The sequence below is a fragment of the Pteropus vampyrus genome, unplaced genomic scaffold, assembly GCF_000151845.1.
Source record: "Pteropus vampyrus isolate Shadow unplaced genomic scaffold, Pvam_2.0 Scaffold203, whole genome shotgun sequence".
NCBI lineage: Eukaryota > Metazoa > Chordata > Mammalia > Chiroptera > Pteropodidae > Pteropus > Pteropus vampyrus.
The window spans coordinates 1,549,535-1,572,842 of record NW_011888984.1 but is presented as its reverse complement, the minus strand read 5'-3'; the positions used below and the strand labels follow the sequence as shown (position 1 = coordinate 1,572,842).

General features: G+C 46.2%; 1 protein-coding gene across 1 annotated transcript in view; it reads left to right on the top strand.

Annotated features, from left to right (window-relative positions):
• RYR1 (ryanodine receptor 1) overlaps positions 1–23,308 on the top strand; it is a 110,487-nt gene that overhangs the window by 71,562 nt on the left and 15,617 nt on the right. The window contains exons 70-81 of the mRNA XM_011372340.2: positions 663–762; positions 1,067–1,146; positions 1,237–1,313; positions 1,924–1,997; positions 2,645–2,662; positions 3,752–3,832; positions 7,328–7,416; positions 7,511–7,639; positions 7,737–7,841; positions 10,091–10,172; positions 11,817–12,004; positions 21,971–22,326. Of these exons, the coding sequence (XP_011370642.1) occupies positions 663–762; positions 1,067–1,146; positions 1,237–1,313; positions 1,924–1,997; positions 2,645–2,662; positions 3,752–3,832; positions 7,328–7,416; positions 7,511–7,639; positions 7,737–7,841; positions 10,091–10,172; positions 11,817–12,004; positions 21,971–22,326 (1,379 nt within the window). The remainder of the gene's footprint in view (positions 1–662; positions 763–1,066; positions 1,147–1,236; positions 1,314–1,923; positions 1,998–2,644; positions 2,663–3,751; positions 3,833–7,327; positions 7,417–7,510; positions 7,640–7,736; positions 7,842–10,090; positions 10,173–11,816; positions 12,005–21,970; positions 22,327–23,308) is intronic.

The window sequence follows — 23,308 nt, the reverse complement described above, 5'->3', positions numbered from 1 at the left end:
TAGTGGGGATCACTTTGTAAATTTTATAAATGTCTAACCATTATGCTGTACACCCCAAACTAAAATAAAACAATAGTGGATGTCAAAACATAGCTATCAAAATATTATTTAAAATTTTTTGATACGGTAATATCTGTACTTCTTTATTAATCTGTCAAATAACAAGATCTAACAGTGGGTCCAATAGCTACTGTAATTGATAAGTAGTGATGAATATAAGTGGAATTTTGAGATACCTATAAACATGTGACATGGAAATATCTGTGATCCTTATTGGTGACACAACCATGAGTTCCGATAATTTTGCTATGATTTATGGCCTCATCTATAATGGGAGAAAATGCTACATTTCAGAGGGTGGTAAACATAAAAATATCACTGTTTTCCTCATTTAAGTTCACATACGGCCTGGATTTTATCCATCGACCTCTTGGAGGTCTGTGGGCCCAGATTAAGATTGCACCATGCCCAGCCCTGCACTAGGTATAAGAGGCAAATCACAGACTTCAGTCCCAAGGGCTAGAGGGGGCTCACAGCTGAAAGAATGAACCAGCAGATGTGGCTGGAGCAGGAACACAGGGAAGAAGGACGAGTCTGTGAGGGGAAAGGCTGGGCTGGAGAGTCTGGACTCACTCAGCCCCGCGGGCCTGGCTCTACCCCAGGAGAAAGAGATGGAGAAGCAGAGGCTCCTGTACCAGCAGGCGCGGCTGCACAACCGGGGGGCTGCAGAGATGGTGCTCCAGATGATCAGTGCCTGCAAAGGTGTCCTCCACATGCATCCGGCTCCTCCTGAGCACACTCATCCTGTCTTCACTCTCCCTAACCCATCCGTTTCCTGTGGACCCAGTGTGCTATGCTGCCACTCCCCCCTGCATGCCTATGGTTTGCACACACACCCCAGCCCTTGCATGTTCCACTTGCCTTGCGATTTCTCATGCATCCTTCAGTCACGATCTCCCTTGCACACTCCTTCACCCGCTTCTCTCACATCTCCTGGAAGGCTGTTTTCTGATGGGTGGAGAATACTGCTCCCAAACTGAGCAGACCATCTTTTGTCCATCTCCAGGAGAGACTGGCGCCATGGTGTCCTCCACCCTGAAGCTGGGCATCTCCATCTTAAATGGGGGCAATGCTGATGTGCAGCAGGTAACAGAAGGGACTAGGGAGGGGCACCAAAAAAGGTGGGAGGTTCCTGTGTGACTCCCAGTTCTTCCTCCTCTCCCGCCTCCTCTGCAGAAAATGTTGGATTATCTGAAGGACAAGAAGGAAGTTGGCTTCTTCCAGAGTATCCAGGCGCTGATGCAGACATGCAGGTAGGCTCTAGTGCATACCTTTTAGTGAAGCCGTTTGGTGTGGCTGTGCCCCCACCCCTGGTACCACTTCCAGTTCCAGTTCCGCTCTTGGTTCCGGGAACAGAGACCCACTCAGACCAGCTCAATGATAAGGAGTTTATAATAAGAATTCACATGCAACAATAAGGGAGGTAAAAGGCCACTGCTTCAAGAATGAGTTATATTATGGATCCAGGCATCTGGAATCAGAAGTGGTTGAAAATTCAAGAGGCACCTGCCCCAGGAGATCTGGGCTCTCTCTGATGACCCCTATTAATGTGACTCTACAACTGTCTGCCTCCGTGCTCCTCTTGCTGTCGACCGACTTTCTCTACCGCTCTGAACGAAGCGTTTGCTAATCGATGATTTCCGTATCCTCCCGATTTCAATGTGTACATATTTCATCCTCGCCCCACATTACTTCATAGCTGCAGAGCTTCTGCCCACTCTTAGTTTCTGCTTCCTCTTCCTCTCTGCTCATTCATGGTTTACCATGGCTCTCCACCTTCCCCTGTGGGGCGCTGCAGGGCTCTGGAAGAAAGAAGGGCAGAGGCCTCCGCACATCTCCCTGTCTCTCCTTTCTTTCCCTCAGCGTCCTGGATCTCAATGCATTCGAGAGACAGAACAAGGCAGAGGGGCTGGGCATGGTGAACGAGGATGGAACTGGTGAGGCCCTCTCTTGGGCTTCCCTCTCCCTGGGATATCCTCTTCCTTCAGGATCCGCCCCCTCCCCCGACACTGCTCAGAGCTCCCTTTCTCCAAGGCACCCCCCTCCCCAAGAGCATCCCCAGGTCTCCCCCTCCCCTGCCCCATGCAGTGGTCCCCAGTCCTGCCCTCTGCCCCATTCCTCCAGGGTCTTCCTCCCCGTGGTCCCCTCCCTTGGGCGTGTTTTCATCCTGGGTTCTCCTATCCATCATCACTCGGACTCCACCCTTCACATACCCCCAAACCCCCGCCCTGGTTGCTGTTCTCTCATTAATGTCCCTAATCCGGGTTAATCGAGTCTCCTCTTTGCCGTGTTGTGACGTGTCTAACCTTTCTGCCCTGATCCTCGCCTCCTGCCTCTCCACCTCTACCTGTCCATCTCCCTCTCATCCTTCTTCGTTCTTTCCCAATGCTTTTACTATCATTTCTCATTCTTTTCGTGGCTTCCTTCTGTCTCCTTATTGCTGTCTTTCACTCTTGTTTCTTTTTCCATGTCTGTCTTCGTCCCTGATCGTGCGTCACTGTGTGTTTTTCTGTGTCTGTCTCCTTCTGTCTCTCTTTTCCCTCTTTTCTCCTGCTTCCTCCTCCCATCCTGTTGGCTGCCCCAGTCATCAACCGCCAGAACGGTAATTCCCCCACCCATTCCCCTTGCTGTGCTACGCTGCCACGCCCCCCTTCTAATCCCTACCGCCCCCTCCACCTGGGGGCTGAGGATCTGGGACATCCAGGGAGGGAGGAACCCTTCAGTGGGTCACTGTGTCGGCGGGCGGAAAGTCTTGAAGTCAGGGTCCAGAGTCCAAGATTCGAGTCCCAGATTAGCCACTAGCAACACCTGGGACTATGAACGAGTCAGTTACGTTCTGTTGGCTTCAGTTTTCTCATATGTAAAGTAGAAGCTAGAGAAGATGGCAGAGATCCCTTTCCAGATGGATGTGCTCGGACTTCCGGACCCAGATTCGCAGTCCCGGGGTGGGGTTTTCCCACTCCCATCTGCCCTGCTCTCTGAAGCACGACCCGGATTGGTCGGGTCAGCGGTTCCCATCAGTCAACTGAATTGTTTGGCCCCAGCTTCCACTCGGATTGGCGTGTGTGCGGCCTCCGCGCCTGCTCTGGTTGGCCCATTCACTGTCTAGCCTCCTCATCTCTCTGTCCTGCAGCCCTCCATGATTGGCTTCTTTCCGATACCAGTTCCAATAGGCTCATGTTGACACGCCTCCTCTTCTGCTTCTCCTGGGTTGGCTGCTTTCAAGGCATCTGAGCCAATTTGGCTGGCTTTCAATCCCGTCACCCCCTACTCAGAGCCTTAGCATGAAAGTGACCCCCAACCCCATAACCCATTAACCCCACAGCCCTGGACAGGGGCTGAGGGAGATACCAGCTGCTTGAAACTGCTGGGTTGGGTATACACTCCTGGACGTCACATAAGTGGTGACATCAGAGTGACACTGATGTTATATAAAGACACTTGAGACCCCAGCTTCATGACTTAGGGCCCCTCGAGTCTCGTTGTGCTGATGTCGTGGATTCTGAGATTCGGACCCCCTGGTGTCATGGATGTCCGTGGCCCTCACAATGTGTTTGAGGTGGTGGCTGTTCCTCCCAGTGCCCCTATGCTTTGTGCATGTGTGTGCAGTGTGCATGGGCAGTGCTGCATGCACGTACTGTGTCCTGGAGCATCTGACCCCTTCTGGGTCCTGCCCCACTCTTCCACCCAGGAGAGAAGGTCATGGCAGATGACGAATTCACCCAAGACCTGTTCCGATTCCTGCAATTGCTCTGCGAGGGGCATAATAATGGTGAGGAGGAGGGGTGGGTGGGGTGGAGGGAGATGGAGGTTTGGGGTCGGTTTGGAAGAGTTGCCTGAGTTCATCTCCAGCCATTTCCTCCCCTTATCAGTGATGACCTCACCACCCATCTTTGACCACATTGTCCTTCATCCTTTACTTTCACCCAGGGTCAAGCGCAGTCCACCCACCTTCCTAAATCTCTCTTGAATTTCTGGAATCTAGCCACTTAGCTTCACTTTCGCTTCTTCTGGCTAGTCCAATCCCCCAAAAGCAGTCTGCCAAAAGCCAGCTTGGCCAAATGAGCAATTAGCCACCTGCCATTTTCCCATGGCCATTTTGAAATTGAGTAAATGTGGTGGATTTCCAAACTCTGGGTCTGTAGAGGGGAAAAAAAAAATCGCAAGCCTTTTTCAATGCATCTATTAGAATCACTTACTAATTTCGCTTATAAAATACTTTGCCCAGAGGAAGGACCACAGAGTCTTTCTTCACTTAAGCAAGAGTTTCCACAACATTTGTTCTGGTTCAGGCGATTTAACCAGACCAAGAGTGACAAGTTCATTAAACACACTGTTGGTGAGAAAATATAACCCCATATGGCACGCATAGCTTACAACATTAAAGGAACAGCCCAAATTCTGTCACACATTCTACCCAATGCCATTTCAATCTCAAGGTTGTGGTTGTAACGCTTAGCAGGTGATTACGAAACCACGGACTTCCCAGAAATTAGCTTCATTACAAGAATGGGAGTAATTGTAAATCTAACTTCCATAGAAGCTACACCCCACTTGGCTAGTGTTCTTTAAGGCAACTGATTCGTAACCATCTCTAACCTTCACTCCTTTCTTTTCAACGAAGGATAAAGCTTGATCTATTGCTTTACATTATCAAAAGCTCTTAGGTCCACAACTAGTTTTTCTTCAAGGTTTATTACCTCTGTGCCACATGTCCAGGGTTTCCTTTCCTGAATTTTTACTAAGGTGGAATCAGACTTTGGGTTTAAAATGAGTTTTATTCCCTGGGTCTATGAACTTTTGGAAATGAAAACATTCTCGTGGGTGGGATTTCTCTCCCAACGAATTTGCAATCCAGTCCTCTGCCTAAATTTGTTGATTTTATGAACCAGACCAATCAAATAAATATTTGAAATACCTTTCAAATCTCACATGCCTTACATGTCTTGAGTATTCAATGCCATTCAAAGCAGACATAAGGTTTGTCTCTTGCTCATTTTCACATGTCTGTGACAGTGTTCTCAGCTGACAGAGTTCTTTACAAGAGTGGGAGCTGTATATCTAACCATTTACGCACATAGTCTGACTTAAATGAACACAAAGGGTTTAGAAAACAAGGTTGGTGAGAAAACCTGTACATTTGCTTATAAAATCTTGAATATTTGAATATACTCTTTGTCTATAATGTGAAACCAGGCAAAATGGGCACAGCCTGCTACAGCGATTACGAAGTGGCTATAGGGAAGTCAGGTGGAAAATAAGAGTTTGGGGGGAGGGGAAACCTTCAAGGGCTGTTAAAGCCATCCTGTGCACCATGGCATTGCTATAAACACTAAAAGGACTTCACTGAAGTTTGTGTTTATTGCCTTGATAATTTGATGAATTGGTCAACTGACAAATGGGTCTACAGAGGTGGTTCTCAAACTTAAGCAGGCCTAAGAATCACCTGGAGGCCTTGTTAAAATACAGACTTCTAGGCCTCACCCTAGAATTTATGTTTAGTATTTCTGGGGTGGAGCCCAGGACTGTGAATTTCTTACAGGTTCCAGGAAACTAAATCTTTTATGTATGCCTAGGGTCCCCAAACCCCGGGCCACAGATCGATACCAGTCTGTGGCCTGTCAAGAACCGAGCTGCCCAGCAGGAGGCCAGCAAGCAAAGCTTCATCTGTATTTGCAGCTGCCCCCCAGTGCCAGCATCACCACCTCAGCTCCGCCTCAGACCATCAGGCATTAGATTCTCATAGGAAAACCAGTCCCTGGTGCCCAAAAAGTTGGGAACTGCTGATGTATGCTAAAGCATTAAAACCTCATAACAGCTCTATAGAGTCTGCTGTGACCACCATGGTACATATGGGGAAATTGATGCAAGTCTGTGCCACACAGAGAGGTTAAATAACTTGCCTGAGGTTGCACAGCCTGGAATTCATGCAGCCAACTCCTACTTATCTTTCAGGTCTCAGCTCAGAGGAGCCTTCCCTGACTACCCAGGCTGGGTGAGCCACCTCCCTTGGCTCCTCCGGCTCCCTGGGTTATTTCCATCACAACCCTGATCATTCTGCCCAGTATTCCTCACTACCACCCCTGTCACCCATGAACAGTGTTTTATTATCATTATCATCAACATCATCATCATCATCATCATCATTATTCCCAAACTTCTCAACCACACACTGAAGTAGAGAAAATAGTCTAATAAACCCCAAAGTACCCATCGCTCAGCTCTAACAGTTATCAGCTTTCTGCCATAGAATAACATTTTTTGAATAATGGAAACCAGTGCACCAAGAGGGTTGTGAATCAGTTTATTGCAGAGATTCTCACCTTAATTGCACATTGGTATGCCTGGGCAGCTTTAAAGTGTTCTAAAGCCCAGGTTTCACCCTCCAGAGATTCTAATTCAATTGGTTTGGGGTGGGGCCTGATCACTGGGTTTTTTTTTTAAAAAAAAGCCTCCAGGTGATTCTAATGGGCAGCTAAAGTTGAGAGGTTGAGACCTACAGATTCAGTGGGTTGAGATCAGAATCCTTATAGTTACCGAGACTAGTACAGGACAAAAACTATCCGAGTGCATGGCACATAGTAAGAGTATGTGAGACTTCTGTTCCAGGTATATGTAGATATAAATGCGTGTACTGGCTCTCAATGTAAAATGAATTTCCTGAAAATTACAACATGAGAATATAAGCTTCACAAGGGCAGGGATTTTATTACTTTTGTTTTCTTTCGCTGCTGTATCCTTAGGGCCTAGAACAGTGCCTGGCACAAAGTAAATGCTAAATAGATGAACAAATAAATGATAGATGCTCATCTCCTCTGGCTTTTGGTAGGCATTCAATAAATATTTGTTGGATAAACGAATAAAGAAATAACCAGTCTTCCATCACCCTTAGCACACAGTAAGCATTCAATAAAAATTTTGGAAATGAATGGAGGACTAAATCTCCATGTCCCTCTGCTACATTGTAGGTGCTCAAGAAACATATTTTGGGAAAAAAATCAATGAATAAATGGCCCTCCACCACATCTGCTATATAGCAGGCCCTCAATAAATATTTATGACATAAATGAGTAAATGATCCTCCCTCTTCCTTTGGCACAAAATAGGTACTTGGTAAAGAGTTAATAAATTAATGATTACATGACTTCTGGCATACAATAGGCACTCTATTTAAACACTAACTGTATAAATGAATAGATGACCCACTGTTCACCTCCCCTAGCACATGGTAGATTCTCAATGAATGAATGACTTTTCATCTCCCTAGATTTCCAAAACTACCTACGGACACAGACGGGGAACACGACCACTATTAACATCATCATCTGTACAGTGGACTACCTTCTGCGGCTGCAGGTGAGGATGTGAGGCCGTCCTGGTGTGACCTGGGTCGAGGACTGGGGGGCCATCGTTGGCCCAGCCACCCCCTCACACCGTGTCGGCCCCCCAGGAGTCCATCAGCGACTTCTACTGGTATTACTCCGGCAAGGATGTCATTGAGGAGCAAGGCAAGAGGAACTTTTCTAAGGCCATGTCGGTAGCTAAACAGGTGTTCAACAGCCTCACCGAGTACATCCAGGTAGGGCCCGCCTGCTGGGGCAGGGCGGGGCAGTCCCGCATCGCGCGCGGGGCCTGGCTCTCACGCTGCCCTCTGCTCCCCCACTCCCACCCCCCAGGGCCCCTGCACCGGGAACCAGCAGAGCCTGGCGCACAGCCGCCTCTGGGACGCCGTGGTGGGATTCCTGCACGTATTTGCCCACATGATGATGAAGCTCGCTCAGGTTCGGGCACCTCTGTTCTTCATCTAGCTGCTTCCAGGCACCCCCAACTGGCTCGTTTCCGAGTCCTGCCCCGAGTCTCACCCAAACGCTCCAGGAGTGTTCTAGACTGGCTCCCTTCCCCAGGCCTAATCCCTCTTCCTTAGGGATGGTCTCTCTACGTGACCGCGCCTCCTCCTCTGCCCCCACCAATCGGATGGTTTTCCATCCACACTTCAATTGGTCTGACTTTTGGGCCCGCCCCCTATGGCCCGGAGCTCCTCTATGATTGGTTGGTGTTCTGTTCTTCTGATGAGATCGTGTCAGATTCGGACCGCCCTGGCAATAGGATACCCGCGGGCTTCTAGATAGGGCCTGGGACTGAAGGACTGTTTTGCTTCTTTATCTTGCCTGCGGCAGATGACGCCCATCCCGGGCATCCATGATGTAAGGTGCCTGTCGAGCCCCACCTCCCATCTCTAGAATCTTCGTGCTCCCCTTTCTCCACCGCCCTCGCCCCTCTGCAGCCTTGTCAGTGTTCCATGAACACCTTATCCATTTGCTCTGCTTGCGGCTGGTAAACATACTCGAAGCTGCCATGTACACTGCACCGGGCTAACCATCTTAAGGAGCACCATCCGCATCCTAGACATCGCATATCCGTGTATTTATTACAATAGTTTTCCAGCAGATGGCAGGAAAGTATTCTGTGTATTTATTGTAATTTTCTTGAAGAAGGGGAGCCTTTTTTAAAATTTACTCAAATGTGCCACAGAGGCTGGCAGAAACCCTGTCTAGTATCATCTGATTTTTTGAAAGGAATTGAACTTGGGAATGCAATTCCTCAGTGGCAGTGCAGTTGAGGTCAGGCTGTAGGTGTAATCTTAAAATTCTAGAGACTGTTGTTATCTCAAGTGTAGAGTTCTAAACCCTTCAGTGTTAATTCATCACCCATGGTATAGAGTTAGGTTGTAAAGGCTAGAAATCCAATGCAAAGTGGTGGCCTTTGGGGGTGGGGGAAAATTTATAAGTTCACATCTCAGATCCAGGGCCTAGAGTGATATCAGCAGAAATGTCTCTCTCCTGTCTGGCTTCATTCTCCAGCGGGTTCTCCCCAGGGGTTGGAAAAATGGTGCCCTAGGCTTCCATGCACCCCACTAACAGCTCCAGAGTGAAGAGAACCTCTCTTTCATGGGAGCTCCAGGAAAAGACCTGCAATTCTCTCTGATTGGGCTAATGGGTCATATGCCCATCCCTAAATCAATCACAGTGGCCAGGAGAAAGAAGGCTCTGATTGGCCAGACCTGGTCATACACCAGCCCTTAGAAGCAGGAAGACAAGTTTTGCCCCACACTCTCTGAAAGTGGAATTAAGAGAAGTAGGGGCTGGATCCTAGGCAGGCACACCACAGGTGCCCATCTACCTTAGGATCTTGAGATATTGAAATGTTGGAATGTTAGAGTCAGATTTGGAGCTGTGGAAACATGTTAGGATTAGAATCAGCAACTCTAGAACCAGCACTGGGGTAGAAGAAGCCTTACATCTCATTTCTCCACTATCCTTCCCCCGCCTCTATTTTGTTAGATAGAACCATATGAAATCATCACTTTGCAGGTCAAAATGGTTAAATATTGGCGATAGGATACCCGCGGGCTCAACCTAATACAAATTGGGACTGTGAGGCAGAACTTTGACCATGTTAGAAGCTTCTGTGGGCCCTACATGAGGCACTGTGACAGGGGAGGCAGTGGATCCCCACATTCTTCTCAAATGGCTAACCGGAAAGCACATGGCTGTGTCCTCCAGTCTTCTTCCCAGAGTCCCACTCTTCCCATCACACGTTTATTCAACAAACATGTGTCAAGCACCCATCATAGGCCAGTCACGGTGCTCGGCTCCCATTCCTTCCTAGATCTGTCTTTGACCCCAGTATTTGCCCCTGTCCGTCTCCGTCTGTCTCAACCCCAAGCGTCTGCTCCCTGAACCCCATACTCCTCTCAGTTCTCCTCGTCTGCTAGATCCTTGCCCCTACACATCACCTATTGAGCCTGCTTTCCCCAAAATGCCAAACCCACCTCCACACTCTTGTCTCTCTGCCCCTTCCCCTGCTTCCGAGGAACATGTCTGGACTCGGGTCCCCTCGGAGGTAAGAGGGGAGAAAAAAGAGGTCTTACGCCCTGCTGGGTGGGTGAGGAGGGGCAGAAGCAGTTGGAGGTGGCGGAGGCATCTCTGCATGAACCAGCCCTCATGTAGCTGGGATGTGGCATCTCTAGGACTCGAGCCAGATCGAGCTGTTGAAGGAGCTGCTGGATCTACAGAAGGACATGGTGGTGATGTTGCTGTCACTACTGGAAGGTAAACAGCCAGTGGATGGGGAAAGGGGAGGGTACGAAGATACAGACAAGCCCAAGAATGGCCCTCTGAGACCCAGGAGACCCCAAGCTTCAACCTCCATCTGACATCATGTCAGGGTCGATGGGTTAATGAAAGTCACATTAACAAGCTCGGCAACACTAAGTGAGCACTTATTATGTTTCAGAGCTTGATTGTACATATATTAGTTTATTGAATCCCCAGAGGAATCTTAATAAGGTGAGCGGGCTGGACACTTTTTAAATTTATGTACTTAATAGTTATTTACTTATTTGCAAAATGTTTCAGTTAACTTTTGCTGCCTAACAAGTATCCCCACAACTTAGTGATTACTAATTTATTACCAATTAATGAAACAATTTAACTAGTAGACAGAATTTTTTCTATACAGGTTCATTCATAAAGAGTGTCCTCATTCTTTGATATGCCTTATAGTACTCCATCATGTCAGTTATACTGATTTATTTAACCATACCCCTATTGATAGACATTCAAGTTTTTAAAAATATTTTGCTGTTACAATATTGTGATGATTAATTCTCCTACAATGTTTCAGCTTTTTTTGTAACTAGTTATTAGCTTTTAAAGACTCAGAAGGTTTCCTTTAAACATCAGATCTCCAGCTTTTCTTGAAAAATTGAAAGATTTGGTGACTCTGGGCCCGCATTCTCACATGACAAAAATCAACTGGACTGAATTAAAGATCTGAATTATATCAGTGTTAACTCTGATTTTGATGACTTACTATAATTATATCAGAGAACGTTTTATCTTTTAAGACATATGAACTGAAACGTTTAGGGATAAAAAAGGCCTCATGCCTGCAGCTTACCCTCACATGCTTCAGGGAAGAGGTGGGGCAGGGGAGAGAGAAGGAGAGAGAGAGAGAAAATTATAAAGCAAATGTGGTAAAATATAAACAATTGGTGAATGTGGAATATATGAGGGTTCCCTTGCACAGTTTTTGCAACTCACATGTAAATTTGAAATTGTATTAAAATTGAAAGGTACAAAAAGACGCTTAAGCCAGTTTGCTTTAGAGGAATGTGTGGGATCCCAGTTAGCCACAGTCTCCACCTCTCCCTTGCTGCCTTACCTTTGGCCTGCCTCCCTCATCTATGGACCTACTTGGCCTCTGTGGGCTAATGGAAGGCTTAGGTATGTGAGCTCTGAGGTCATGCATGTCTGGGTTCAAATCCTTCTCAATCCCTTACTGGCTATGTAACTCTGAGTGTGTGACTTTCTGTGAGTCTCAGTTTATCCACCTGTAAAACCAGATGGTAGCACACTTTTCTTACAAGGATGAGATCGTGCCAGCACAGCACTTGGCATGGCATCTGTCACCTGCCGTTAGCTTTTGCCATTGTTATCTTTATTGATGACTCCTCCAGCTATTGAGGGAGGTGGACAAAGACAGGATCAGCCAGGTTCGCACATGATGCTGATGCAGATCAGAAAGTGACCCACGCCCTTTGAGGGGAAGCTTAGGAGCCAGCCAGGGAAGCTACCACCAGCACAGTGGATCCTGGGGAGCCATGGGTGGCTCCCAAGCCGGGGAGGGAGGCAAGCCATGGAACTCCAGAGTGGAGGCTCTGCCGAGCGGAACTGACCTGGGGCTGCCCACAGGGAACGTGGTGAACGGCATGATTGCCCGGCAGATGGTAGACATGCTGGTGGAATCTTCATCCAACGTTGAGATGATCCTCAAGTTCTTCGACATGTTCCTGAAACTCAAGGACATAGTGGGCTCGGAGGCCTTCCAGGACTACGTCACTGATCCCCGTGGCCTCATCTCCAAGAAGGACTTCCAGAAGGTGGGTGCTGAAAGTAGACGAGTGGAGGTGCCAAGTGCCAGTCATGTTCTTCTGGCTGCCCACCTTGGGCAAGAGACTTCTCTGTAAGCCTCAGTTACCTTATCTGCGAAATGAGCTAAAGCAGTCCTTGGGGATGTTTCGAAGATGAAATATATCTATTATTTCTATTATCATTGTTAATAGTTATAATAGTATCATTGTTATAAATAGAGATCAGGTATTTAGTTGATAAACGTACTGGATTTCTCCTCTATGCTGGGCCCTGGGATGGTACCATGGACACAGCAATGACCGAGACACAGCCCCGGCTTCATGAGACTTATAGTCTAATGGGAGAGGCAGTCACCATGACCATGGCAGGTCAAGATAGTGAGGCCATTAGGAAGGAAATGCAGGAACCTGCTTTATCCAGTAGCCCATTCATCAGCTTGTCTCTTGCACCCCAGCTCTACCCTCTCTCCCTATGTAACTCCAGGTAAGTCACTCATCTGCTCTGAGCCTCAGTTTCCTCCTCAGTGAAATGGGGCTAGCGTAATAACATTCACTGTCTCACAGGACTGCTGGGACACTGGACAGTGCCTGGAACACAGAAGCACTCAAGAGATATTAGGTACTATTTTTACAGGCATACCTCGGAGATATTGTGGGTTTGGTTCCAGACCACCACAATAAAGCTAATATTGCAATAAAGTGACTCACAGTTTTTTAATTTCCCAGTGCATATAAAAGTTATGTTTACACTATACCGTAGTCTATAAAGTGTGCAATAGCATTATGTCTAAAACATGTATATACCTTATTTAAAAAATACTTTATTGTTAAAAATTTCTAACCATCATCTGAGCCTTCAACAAGTTATAATCTTTTTGCTAGTGGAGGGTCTTGCCTTGGATTTTTTTAAAAATCCACAATATCTGCAAAGCGCAATAAAGCGAGATATGCCTAACTTTATTACTGCCAGATTTGTTTCCAACACCATTCTGTTAACTTTTCTTTTGAAATAACTTTAGGCTTACAGAGAAATTACAAGAACAGTACATAGAATTTCTGAATACCATTCACCTAGATTGCCCAAATATTAACTTTTTACCACGTTTACTCCATCGTGATTCCCCTCCACTGCTAAATACTTCTCTGTGTATCTCCGAGAACAGGATTATTCTCTTATGTAACCACAGGACAGTTTGCAAACCAGGAAATGAACACTGACACGGTGCTGCTGTCTCCAGAGCCTATTCAGTTTTCATTCATTAAAGACATCCTTCTTCACTGTCAAACATCCAGTCCAGGATCAGGGATCGCATTTCGGTACCCCGTCTCTTTAGCTTCCCTCAATCCGGAACCTTTTCTCGGTCTGTCCTTGTTTTTCATGACCTTGCCATTCTTGAAGAACGGAGGCCAGTTGTGTTCTAGAGTGTCCCTCAGTGTGAGTTAGTCTGAGTTTTCGTCGTGATTCAAGTCAGGTCATACATCTTTGACAGGAATGTCATAGGAACGATGCGTCCTCAGTGCATGGGATCAGGGGGCACGTGCTGCTGGTTCTTCCCATCGCTCTTGGTGTCAGCTTGAATCACTTGGTTAAGGTGGTGTTTACCAGGGTCTCCACTGTAAAGATACTATCATTCCCTTCAATATCTTGCGAGGTCGAGCTATGAGACTATGTAAATCTGTTCATCCTCTAGGGTTAGCATTTATTTATGATTCTTGTCTGAAACGATTGCTACTATGGTAGTTGACAAACGGCGGTTTTCCACTTTTAGCATACTCTTTACCTTTATTAGGTACCATTTTACTGTAAGAAAAATTTTTTTCCTTCTCCACTTATTTACTTACTTATTTGCTTATTCACTTATTTATTTATATCAGCATAGACTCATTGCTTTTTCTTTTATTCTAGGGGTTGCAATCGCTACTGCTTATCAGGATTTAAACAAGCTCAGGGGCTCCTGAGTTAAAAATAAAAGGCCCCATGTCTCCTAGTTGTCCTTGGGGCCTCCCTGCATCTCTTCCCCACTCTCAGCCACTCCTCCCAAGAGGTGTCTGCCCTCGCTCACTCCTTTCTTACTTCCCACTCCTTCTCTGATTCAGGGTTTGCTGGCTTCTGTCCCTGTCGCTCTCCTGAAACTACCCCACTAAATCGGTGACCTCCGCCCCTGAATTCCTCCTCTGACTTGTCGTCTTGGCAGCATTTGCCATCGTCGACCATTTCCTTCCCCCAGCAATGCCTGCTTGCTTGGGTGTCTGTGCCACGCACTTCTGAGACCCCCAACCTTTCCGCCAAACCCCCCAAACCCCCTAAAAAACGCCAACCCTGAGCCCTCTACCTTCCAAAAGAAGAGATAACATGTATTGTTCTCCCACTCTGTGCCAGGTCCTGTGTGTACATGAATCACAACTGAGCCTTGAACAACACAGAGTGGAACTGTGCAGATCTACTTCTATGCAGATTTTGCTCAGGAAATATAGAGTCAGCCCTCCATATCCTGGGTTTCACATTCTCCATCTCAACCAGCCATGGATCAGAAAAGTGTTTTCAATCCGCAGTTAGGAATCTGCAGACGCAGAGGGCTGGCTGTATGCGGCGTTCTGCGCCATTTTATATAAGAGACTTGAGCATCCAAGGATTTGGGTGTCTGTGGGGGTCCTGGAACCAGTCCTCCGAGTTCCTGAGGAACGACTAAAGTGTTCAGAGAGTAGGAAGTTATGGTCAGATTTTCAACGGGGCAGGAGGTTGATGCCCCTGACCCCTGTGTTGTTCACGGGTCAACTGTAGTTCATTTATCCCTTACAGCAACCTTACGTGGTAAGGACTTCTTTTTATTACTAGTTTAAAGAAGTGGAAACTGAGGCACAGCGGGGAAAGTGATGTGCTTCAGGCCACACAGCTAGTAAACGACAAAGCTGGGATGAGAACTCAGGCTCCCGAGTTTGCACCTCTGGAGTCATCCATTACGCTAGTCCAATAAATAGTCAATGAACACCTCCTCCTGGGAGCCCAGGCCTACTTTCAAGGCTGGTGGGTTTAGGGAGAGAGTCTCTGTGAGGGCTGCAAGAGAACCAGAAAGCGCCATGCAGGAGCGAAAGTGCACATCATTCGGAATTTCAAAATGATTCTGCTCAGCGAGGGAAACTATCGACAAATGAAAAGACAGCCTATGGAATGGGAGAAAATATTTGCAAACCACATATCTGATGAAGGGTTAATATCTAAAATAGACTAGGTATTCCTACAACTCAAACACAGTAAAACCAATAACCCAATTTAAAAATGGGCAAAGGACCAAATAGACATTTTTCCAGAGAAGACATACACACGGCCAATGGGTACATAAAAAGGCGCTCGACAGCAGTAATGATCAGGGAAATGCAAGTCAAAACCACAGTGAGATATCGCCTCATACCTGTTAGAATGGCTATTATCAAAGAGTTAACAAATATTGACGAGGATGTAGAACAAGGGACCTATGTTCATGTTGGCGGAAATGTAAATTGGTGCAGCCACTGCGGAAAACGGTGTGGAGGGTCCTCGAGAAATTAAAAATAATTAATTGAAAATTGAAAATAGAACTACCCTATGTTCCAGCAATCCCACTTCTGGGTATTTATCCAAAGGAAACGAGAGATCTGCACTCCCACATTCACTGCAGCATTATCCACAGCAGCCAGGGTATGGAAGCAACGTAAGTGTCTGTCAGTGGATGAGTGGATATATACGTATAATGGAATATTATTCAGCCTTAAAAAAAAAAAAAGGGAAATCCTGTCATTTGCAGCAACATGAATGAACCCAGAGGGTATTGTGCTAAGTGAAATAAGCCAATTAGAGAAAGACAAATACCGCATGTTATCACTTGTAAGTGGATTCTGAAAAAAAAAAGAGTCAAATTTACAGAAACAGAGTAGAAAAGTGAGTGGTTTCCAGAGGCTGGGAGGGCGGCGTTGGGGGTGAAAAAGGGAGAGGTTGGTAAAACGGTACAGACATCCAATTATAAGATGAATTTTTTAAAAATGGGTAAAGATCCCTCTCAATGGTTCAGGGTTTCCCAAATCACGAGATTGGATGGCGTGTACACAACAGTTTTGTAGGTCAGTATCTCTGTTTCACAAAGTTTCAAACAATCTATAACTTTAAAAGCGCATTGGTTTTATTTTTGAAAAGATAATAACAGTGTATGAGGGGAGAAGCCTCACTCTAAGCCTGTTCTCCACCTACCCTCCCCCCACTCCCACTGCTGTAGACATTCATTTCTCTTGTATCCGTCCATCATTTTTTTTTCAGATATTGTTACTGTCCTCCTTTCTTACATAATAGGTCATGAGCTACATACACTACTCTATATCACTTAACAATTTATTCTGGAGATACAGGAAGCGTCCTCATTGATTTTTACAGGTGCCCAGTATTCCGCTTTGTATATATTATGGTTCATTTGATTATTCCCTGCTGATGGACACTTGCTTTGTTCCCGATCTTTTGTTATTACAACACGTGCTGTAGTCAGAGGTGCAGTCTACAGCACAGGTACTGTAAATTTGTACTGCAGATTTCTAGCAGAGGGGAGTAAGTGTGCTAAGGAAGGCTCCCACGGGCTGCCAGCGATGCTGGCTACGGTTACCCTCGTACATAGGTCATTCTGTATGTGCACTTATATCCAATGATAAACTTCTGAAAGTGACATTGCTGGGTTGAAGTAAATGCATTTGTGATTTGGACAGATTTTGCCCTCTATTTTCCTCTCTTATTAGCAACATGTGAGAGTGCCTGTTCCCCCGCAGCCTCACCACCAGACCACATTGTCAAATATTTGGGTTTTTGCCAATCTGATAGGTGAGAAATGGTATCGCATTGCAGTTTTAATTCACATTTAATTCACATTCTCCTGTTATGAGAACAGCTAAATCATCTTTTCATGTTATTTCTTTTATATTACTTGTTTCATGAAATGACCGTGCCCTTGGATTTTTTTCTATTGGGATGTTGGTATTTTTCTTCTTGATTTCTAGGAGCTCTTTATGTATTCACTAATTATAACTTTGTTAGTGACAGAAGTTGCACCTGTTTTTCCAGAGTCATCATTTGTCTTTTGACTTTGCTTATGGTGGGTTTGTTGTTGTTGTTTTCTTTCATTTCGTTTTGTTTTTGGCCATGCAGAATAGTTGATTTTTATGTAGAAAATTATTTAAAAGATTTTAATAGGTTGGTGGGTTTTTTTGTTTTTGTTTTTGTTTTTGTTTTTGTTTTTTCATGAAATAGGTAATACAGGAATACATTCCTACTTGTGAAAAAAAATTCAGAACTCCGGTCGATGTCACCGTCAGCCCCCAGCCCCAGTCCTGTTCTTACCCCACCTCTCCAAAGGCTGCCACTGTTATCCACTTGGTGTACTTATCTCCAGTTATCTATTCCTGCATTTTCGTTCATGTGCATTTAAAAAATATGGCACTGTTTCATGGTTTCCCAAGTTTTCATGGTTGACAGAGTTCTTGACAGTTTGCAAAGCACGTCTCCATTGATAAGTACTTTGCGGATTCCAAAACATCTTCTTCACTTTGGAAAGCACCATCTGATGAACACATTCCAGGCTGCTAATGTATTGTTCTTAGTCAGTATCGTTTTGTGGTTTCCTTTATTTTTTTTAATCTGAAAATATTTTTGTATGTATCTCTAAATTAAGACTTTTTTTTAATAGTCTTTATGGAGATATAATTCACATACCAGGAAATTCACCTATTTAAAATGTAGAATTCGATGATCTTTTAGTATATTCACAGAATTGTGCAACCATCCTCACAATCTAATTTTAGAACGTTTTAATCACTCCAAAAAAGAAACCCATTACCCTGAGCAGTCACTTCCCATTTCTCCCCCCCAGGCCGCTGGCAGCCACTAATCTACTTTCTGTCTCTATAGATTTGCCTATTCTGGACACTCCATGTACAACACATGGTCTTAAAAGGCTTTCCTTTTGTTTAAGAAGCCACACTGTCATTATCGCTTCTAGCCAAAAACAAAATGAAAAACATATACGGTTCTTTAAATCATCAAATATCTAGTTGGTATTAACATTCCAAATCTCATAAATATTATATATAACTTTTCGCAACTTCTTTACAAAAGAAGGATCCAAACAAGTCCTACCCATTGCAATTGGTCGATATTTCTTTAAACCTCCTTTAACCTACTGCTTCGCCTCCGTCACTTTTCCTTTTCCTGGTCATCTATCTGCTGGAGACCTGGGTCGTTGGTCCTGTAGAGCAGCACTGCCCAGCAGAAATACGATGTAAGCAACATGTATAATTAAAATATTTCTAGTACCCACGCTTTAGAAAAAGTAAAAAGAAACATGAAATCATTTTTAACAATGTTTTATTTAGCCTAGTATATCCACGATATTATTTCAACATGTAATTAATTTAAAAATTATTTGACATTTTACATTCATTTGTTCATACTGTCTTCAAAATCCAGTATGTATTTTATACTCTGAGCACATCTCAGTTTACTCCGGCCATGACTCAAATGCTCGGTAGCCACATGTGGCTTGCGGCAATCATTCGCTAGCGGTGTCTTAGTTGTAGAGTTTCCCACAGTTTGGAACTGGCTGATGCAACCTTGTGGTGTCACTTAATGTGTTCCTCTGTTCGCTGGGTTCCCCATAAACTTGGACTTAGGTCGAGAAGGTTGATCAGATTCAAGGGTGAAGGTTTTGTTTGTTTTCGCCAGCGCCTTCCTTTGTGGTGCTGCATCCATCCACCGAGAGGCACATCCTGTCCCTTCATGTCTCCTCTTGTGATGTCAGCAGCCGTTCACGTCGATGCCCAGATACATTGGTTCATTGGAGATTGCGTAACGGCGATCATATCATTTCGCAGTGTTTGACCGCTTACCAAGCATCACGTGGTTTCCCGAACTGTTGTATTTTTACAACATGCTTTTCATTTTCTCTATGGTTTAAATGACAAGCTCAGATTTTTTTAAAGGACTTTTTAATTTTCAAAAATTGTAACAGTTATAAATCATTCTCAGTTTTCGAGATTCGTTTGACAAATACGTGTTGAGCACCTACTGTGTGCGGCAGTGAGCAAAACAGAGATCCTACCCTCAGAGCTGATGGCCCAGTGGGGAGGGGCGGATGAAAATCAGTAAATAAACAAAATAATTCCAGATTATAATCTGTGGTTTGAAGGAAACGAGCAGGGTGGCGTGTGAGAGAGAATGGGTGGAGTAAGCCCTGTAAACCAGGTGTTCAGGGAAGAGGACACTGAAGCTGAATGTTGAAAGGTACCAGGTGAAGGTTGCGGGAGAGGTTGTGGCATCCCATGTGAAGGGGACAGCAGGTATAAAGGCTAAAAGGTAGAAAAAGGGATGCAAAAAAGGCCGTGCGGCTGCAAAGGGCTGTTGATGGGGAAAGAGGAAGAAATCAAGCCCGAGAGGTGCTGGGGGAGGCGTGCTGGGCATGGTTGGCTGTAGGGAGGACTTTGACTTTTAACCTGAATGAGATGGAGCCAAGGGAGGATTCTGAGGAGGGTGGGGTTGAGAGATGTTTCCAGAGTGCCTCTGGCTGTGCATAAGGAATGTACTGTGGGGACAGAGTGGGAGCAGGCAAACCAGAAAAGCAGTTGCTGTGACAGTCTAATGGGAGATAATAGCAGTGGGCAAAATCAGGGTGGGGGACATGGAAGAGGCAGAAATGTGTGTGTGTTAGATCTGTTGAAAGCAGAGCTGACAGATTTGCTGATGGATCAGGTGTGGGTGGTGAGATAAAAGAGAAATCAAGGATGACTCAAAGATTTTAGCTTAAGCACCTGGGTGGGTGGCGATGCTATTCCTGAGATGGGTAAGACCGTGGGAGGAGAAGTTTTGAAATCAAGTTCAGTTTTGGCCATTTCCAATTTAAGGTAAAGATCCACAAAGAGATGTCAGGTAGGGCTCAGCTGTAAATGTCTGGATTCTGGAGAACAGTCAGGGCTGGGATGCCTTCAGAGCCTTGAGTCAATCATATCTCCATGGAGAGTGTAAAGAACAGGGTATGCATTCCAGGTCTGGAGCCCCCCAACTTTTAGATGTCTGGAAGAGAAGATTTCAATAAAGGAAACTGATCACAGTCAGAGAAGGTATTTAAAAAAAAGGGGCGGGGGTGGAGTGGGTAAATGGACAATGACAAAGAGAAAGCAGCAAATCATAAGAGCAGAGTCCAGGACTGAATGGAGGGGACGGAGTCCCAGGCTTCTTGCGGGGGCGGGGGTGGGGGGTGCTTTTAAGAGGAGCAGTGCCACACTGCATTATAAGGGAAGGAGGTAGTTCAGTGGAGGGAGGGTAGAAGGTAAGGAGTTCCTGTGTGATTATGTCTCCTCACTCTGCGGTTTCTAGAGCCCTTTATAATTTGCAAAGCATGTTACTCATTTAGAAAGCATTTTGCAAAGTTCTTGGCTACAAAGCACTTTTTAGAGACAGAAAATTTCGCTTTTGTTCATACCCCAGAGCGGCATTTCTGAAACTGCATGTTGCAACTTACCTGTGGGTCATGAAATTAATTTAGTCAAGTCATGACCAACATCTTTAAAAATAAAATAGAACATTACAGAGTGTGTTGCACAGCGTTAAGTCAGAGTTGTGTCGTGAAACCTTTTTTTTTTTTTTTTTTTGGTAAAATGTATTCTTACTGTAGATGTGGTCAAAACATTTGAAAAACTTCCCTAGAGAACCTCTTGTGAAAAGTGCATAGGAGATCAGCACCAGAATGTTCAGTGAAACTGGAAACGACCTCAGTGTGCATCATCAGGAGAAGAGATTAAGAGTGTTACATTTACAAAACAGGAATATTACACAGCAGTGAATCATTTGATCTATATATCAACATGTGTAGCTCTTGAAAACATAACAGTTGAGTGAAAAAAGCAAGTTTCAAATTACATGATTATAAGAAGAATTCTTTAAATTAAAAAAGAAACAGGACACTGTGTGTGTGTGTGAGAAAGAGAGAGACAGACAGACAGACAGACAGACAGACACAGTGATGGGATATAGGTAGTATATGTTAGGAAGGATATACCAGCTCTGGGATAGTGGTTAGCTTGGGGGAGGAGGAGGGTGTAGACCAAGAGAAGGATACAGAGGGCTCCAATTATACCTTATTTTAATTCTTAAATATATAATATTTGAAAAACATGTCATCATGAGCATTTGTTAACTCTGGGTGAATAGGCATATGACTCTTTGTTCCCAAGTGAAATTCAGAGGCCTCCGCTGTGTCAGGTGTCAGTTTTATAGTTGCGGGCAATGGCGGTGGTGGAGTCCTTGGGAAAGAGGCAGAGGTGGTGGCTTGCATCAGTCAGAGCCCTGGCCTGGAGGCAGCTGGCCTGGGGCGAAGAGTAATCACCTAACTTGGAGATAGAAGGAGCTGGGTGGACAGGGCTGCAGGCCCCACCTTGGAGCAAGGGACACAACCAGCACAGGGAGGAAGCCAGTGTTGGGGAGAGAAACGCCACAGCTTAATTCTTCTCCTGCTCCCTGACCCCAACTGGATGGACCCCATCTACAGCCAGAGGGCCAAGAGAGTCTCCGGTGCAGACTATGGGTGCCATCAAGTGGGCAAAGTGGGGAGAAAGGAGGGGTGGAGCGGGCCGCAGGGGCATGTCAGGATGGCACATAGCTTGAGGTAGCATCTCTTGCCACTTACTACCTAAGTGCTGAGTTTCATCAGTTCACATGGTAATCTCTAAAAATGGAATGTCCTACAGTGGACAGCAGCTCAGCTTTGTGGAAATGAAGCATTTCAGTATTTTAATGGTTGGCAAAGCCTCGCCCATGCCAACCTGCTGAGTGTCAGCCTTGGGTGCTGGTGATATGGTTCTGGACTTTTCTGTCTTTATGAAAAGTCCATAGTTGTTTTAAGAAGAGCATGAGGCTCCCCAGGCCATCCCTTTGACCTCCAACCTGCCCCCCCAACCCCTGCCCACCCCCAGGCCATGGACAGCCAGAAGCAGTTCACTGGTCCAGAAATCCAGTTCCTGCTTTCGTGCTCCGAGGCGGATGAGAATGAGATGATCAACTGTGAGGAGTTCGCCAACCGCTTCCAGGAGCCAGCCCGCGAAATCGGCTTTAACGTGGCGGTACTGCTGACCAATCTGTCGGAGCACGTGCCCCACGACCCGCGCCTGCGCAACTTCCTAGAGCTGGCGGAGAGCATCCTCGAGTACTTCCGGCCCTACCTGGGTCGCATCGAGATCATGGGCGCCTCTCGCCGCATTGAGCGCATCTACTTTGAGATCTCGGAGACCAACCGCGCCCAATGGGAGATGCCGCAGGTCAGAAAGCCTGCGCGCGTGCATGCTCGCCTCCTGGGACTTCCGGCACGCTCCTCGCACTCTCCGACCCCACATGGGGCTGTGCACGCTTTGCACATCTGCTCTGCAGGCCTTGGTGGGCCCTTGCTCTGCTTGTGCAAACTCATGCCCACCCTTTTCACACATTTTATGGGCCCTGCTGTGCCCTTGCACGTCCTTGGTTCTCCCCTGCCCATCTCTTGCAGCCTTGGCGCACACGTGGATGTCCACCTCTTGTGCATGCAGCATCAGTGTGCCCTCACTGTGGCTGCTCACACACCATGCTCACCACTTGCACACTCACCCTGGGAGCCCTTATAGTCCTAATGTAACCCAAACCAAAACCCTCATGTACTGGAATCCACTTAGTTACACACCGTGACTTGCTCACCTTCTCAGCAGCCCCTGGTGTGCCCACTCTTTTGCACACTCACCTTGGGGGCCCTAGGGAGCCCTACTATGCTGGCTAGCCCTCACCAGCCACCACGTATGGCCCCAGGTCCTAGCACACAATGCCCATCACACTTATTCTGGGCCTACATGTAGGTGCACATCTCTTGCACACTCAGAGGATGCACCCCTGGCATACCACATGGTTTCCCACCCCTCACTCATTCACCTCTCACGTGCTCTCACTGTAGCCCTGGCACACTCATGACCATCCATGCATACTTGGATCACCCTCTCAAACTCACCCACAAGGACCCCTGTGTGTCCTTGGCAGCCAAGCCTATTCCTTGGCCTGATGTGCCCTGTCTCAGCCTCCCCTATGCCCAGCCCACAAATGAATGCTCCTTACGCACTCATTTGCCCCAAGAGTACACTCATAGGCCCTGGCACACCCCCCATCCACCTTACACACTTAGCTTGTATGTGGTTCCCGCTGCCCACTTTCTCACATTCCCATATGCCCCTCACATGCCATTAGTCCTCAGCCCTGCCCCTGGTGGCCTTCTGCCCACACGCATATTGCACACC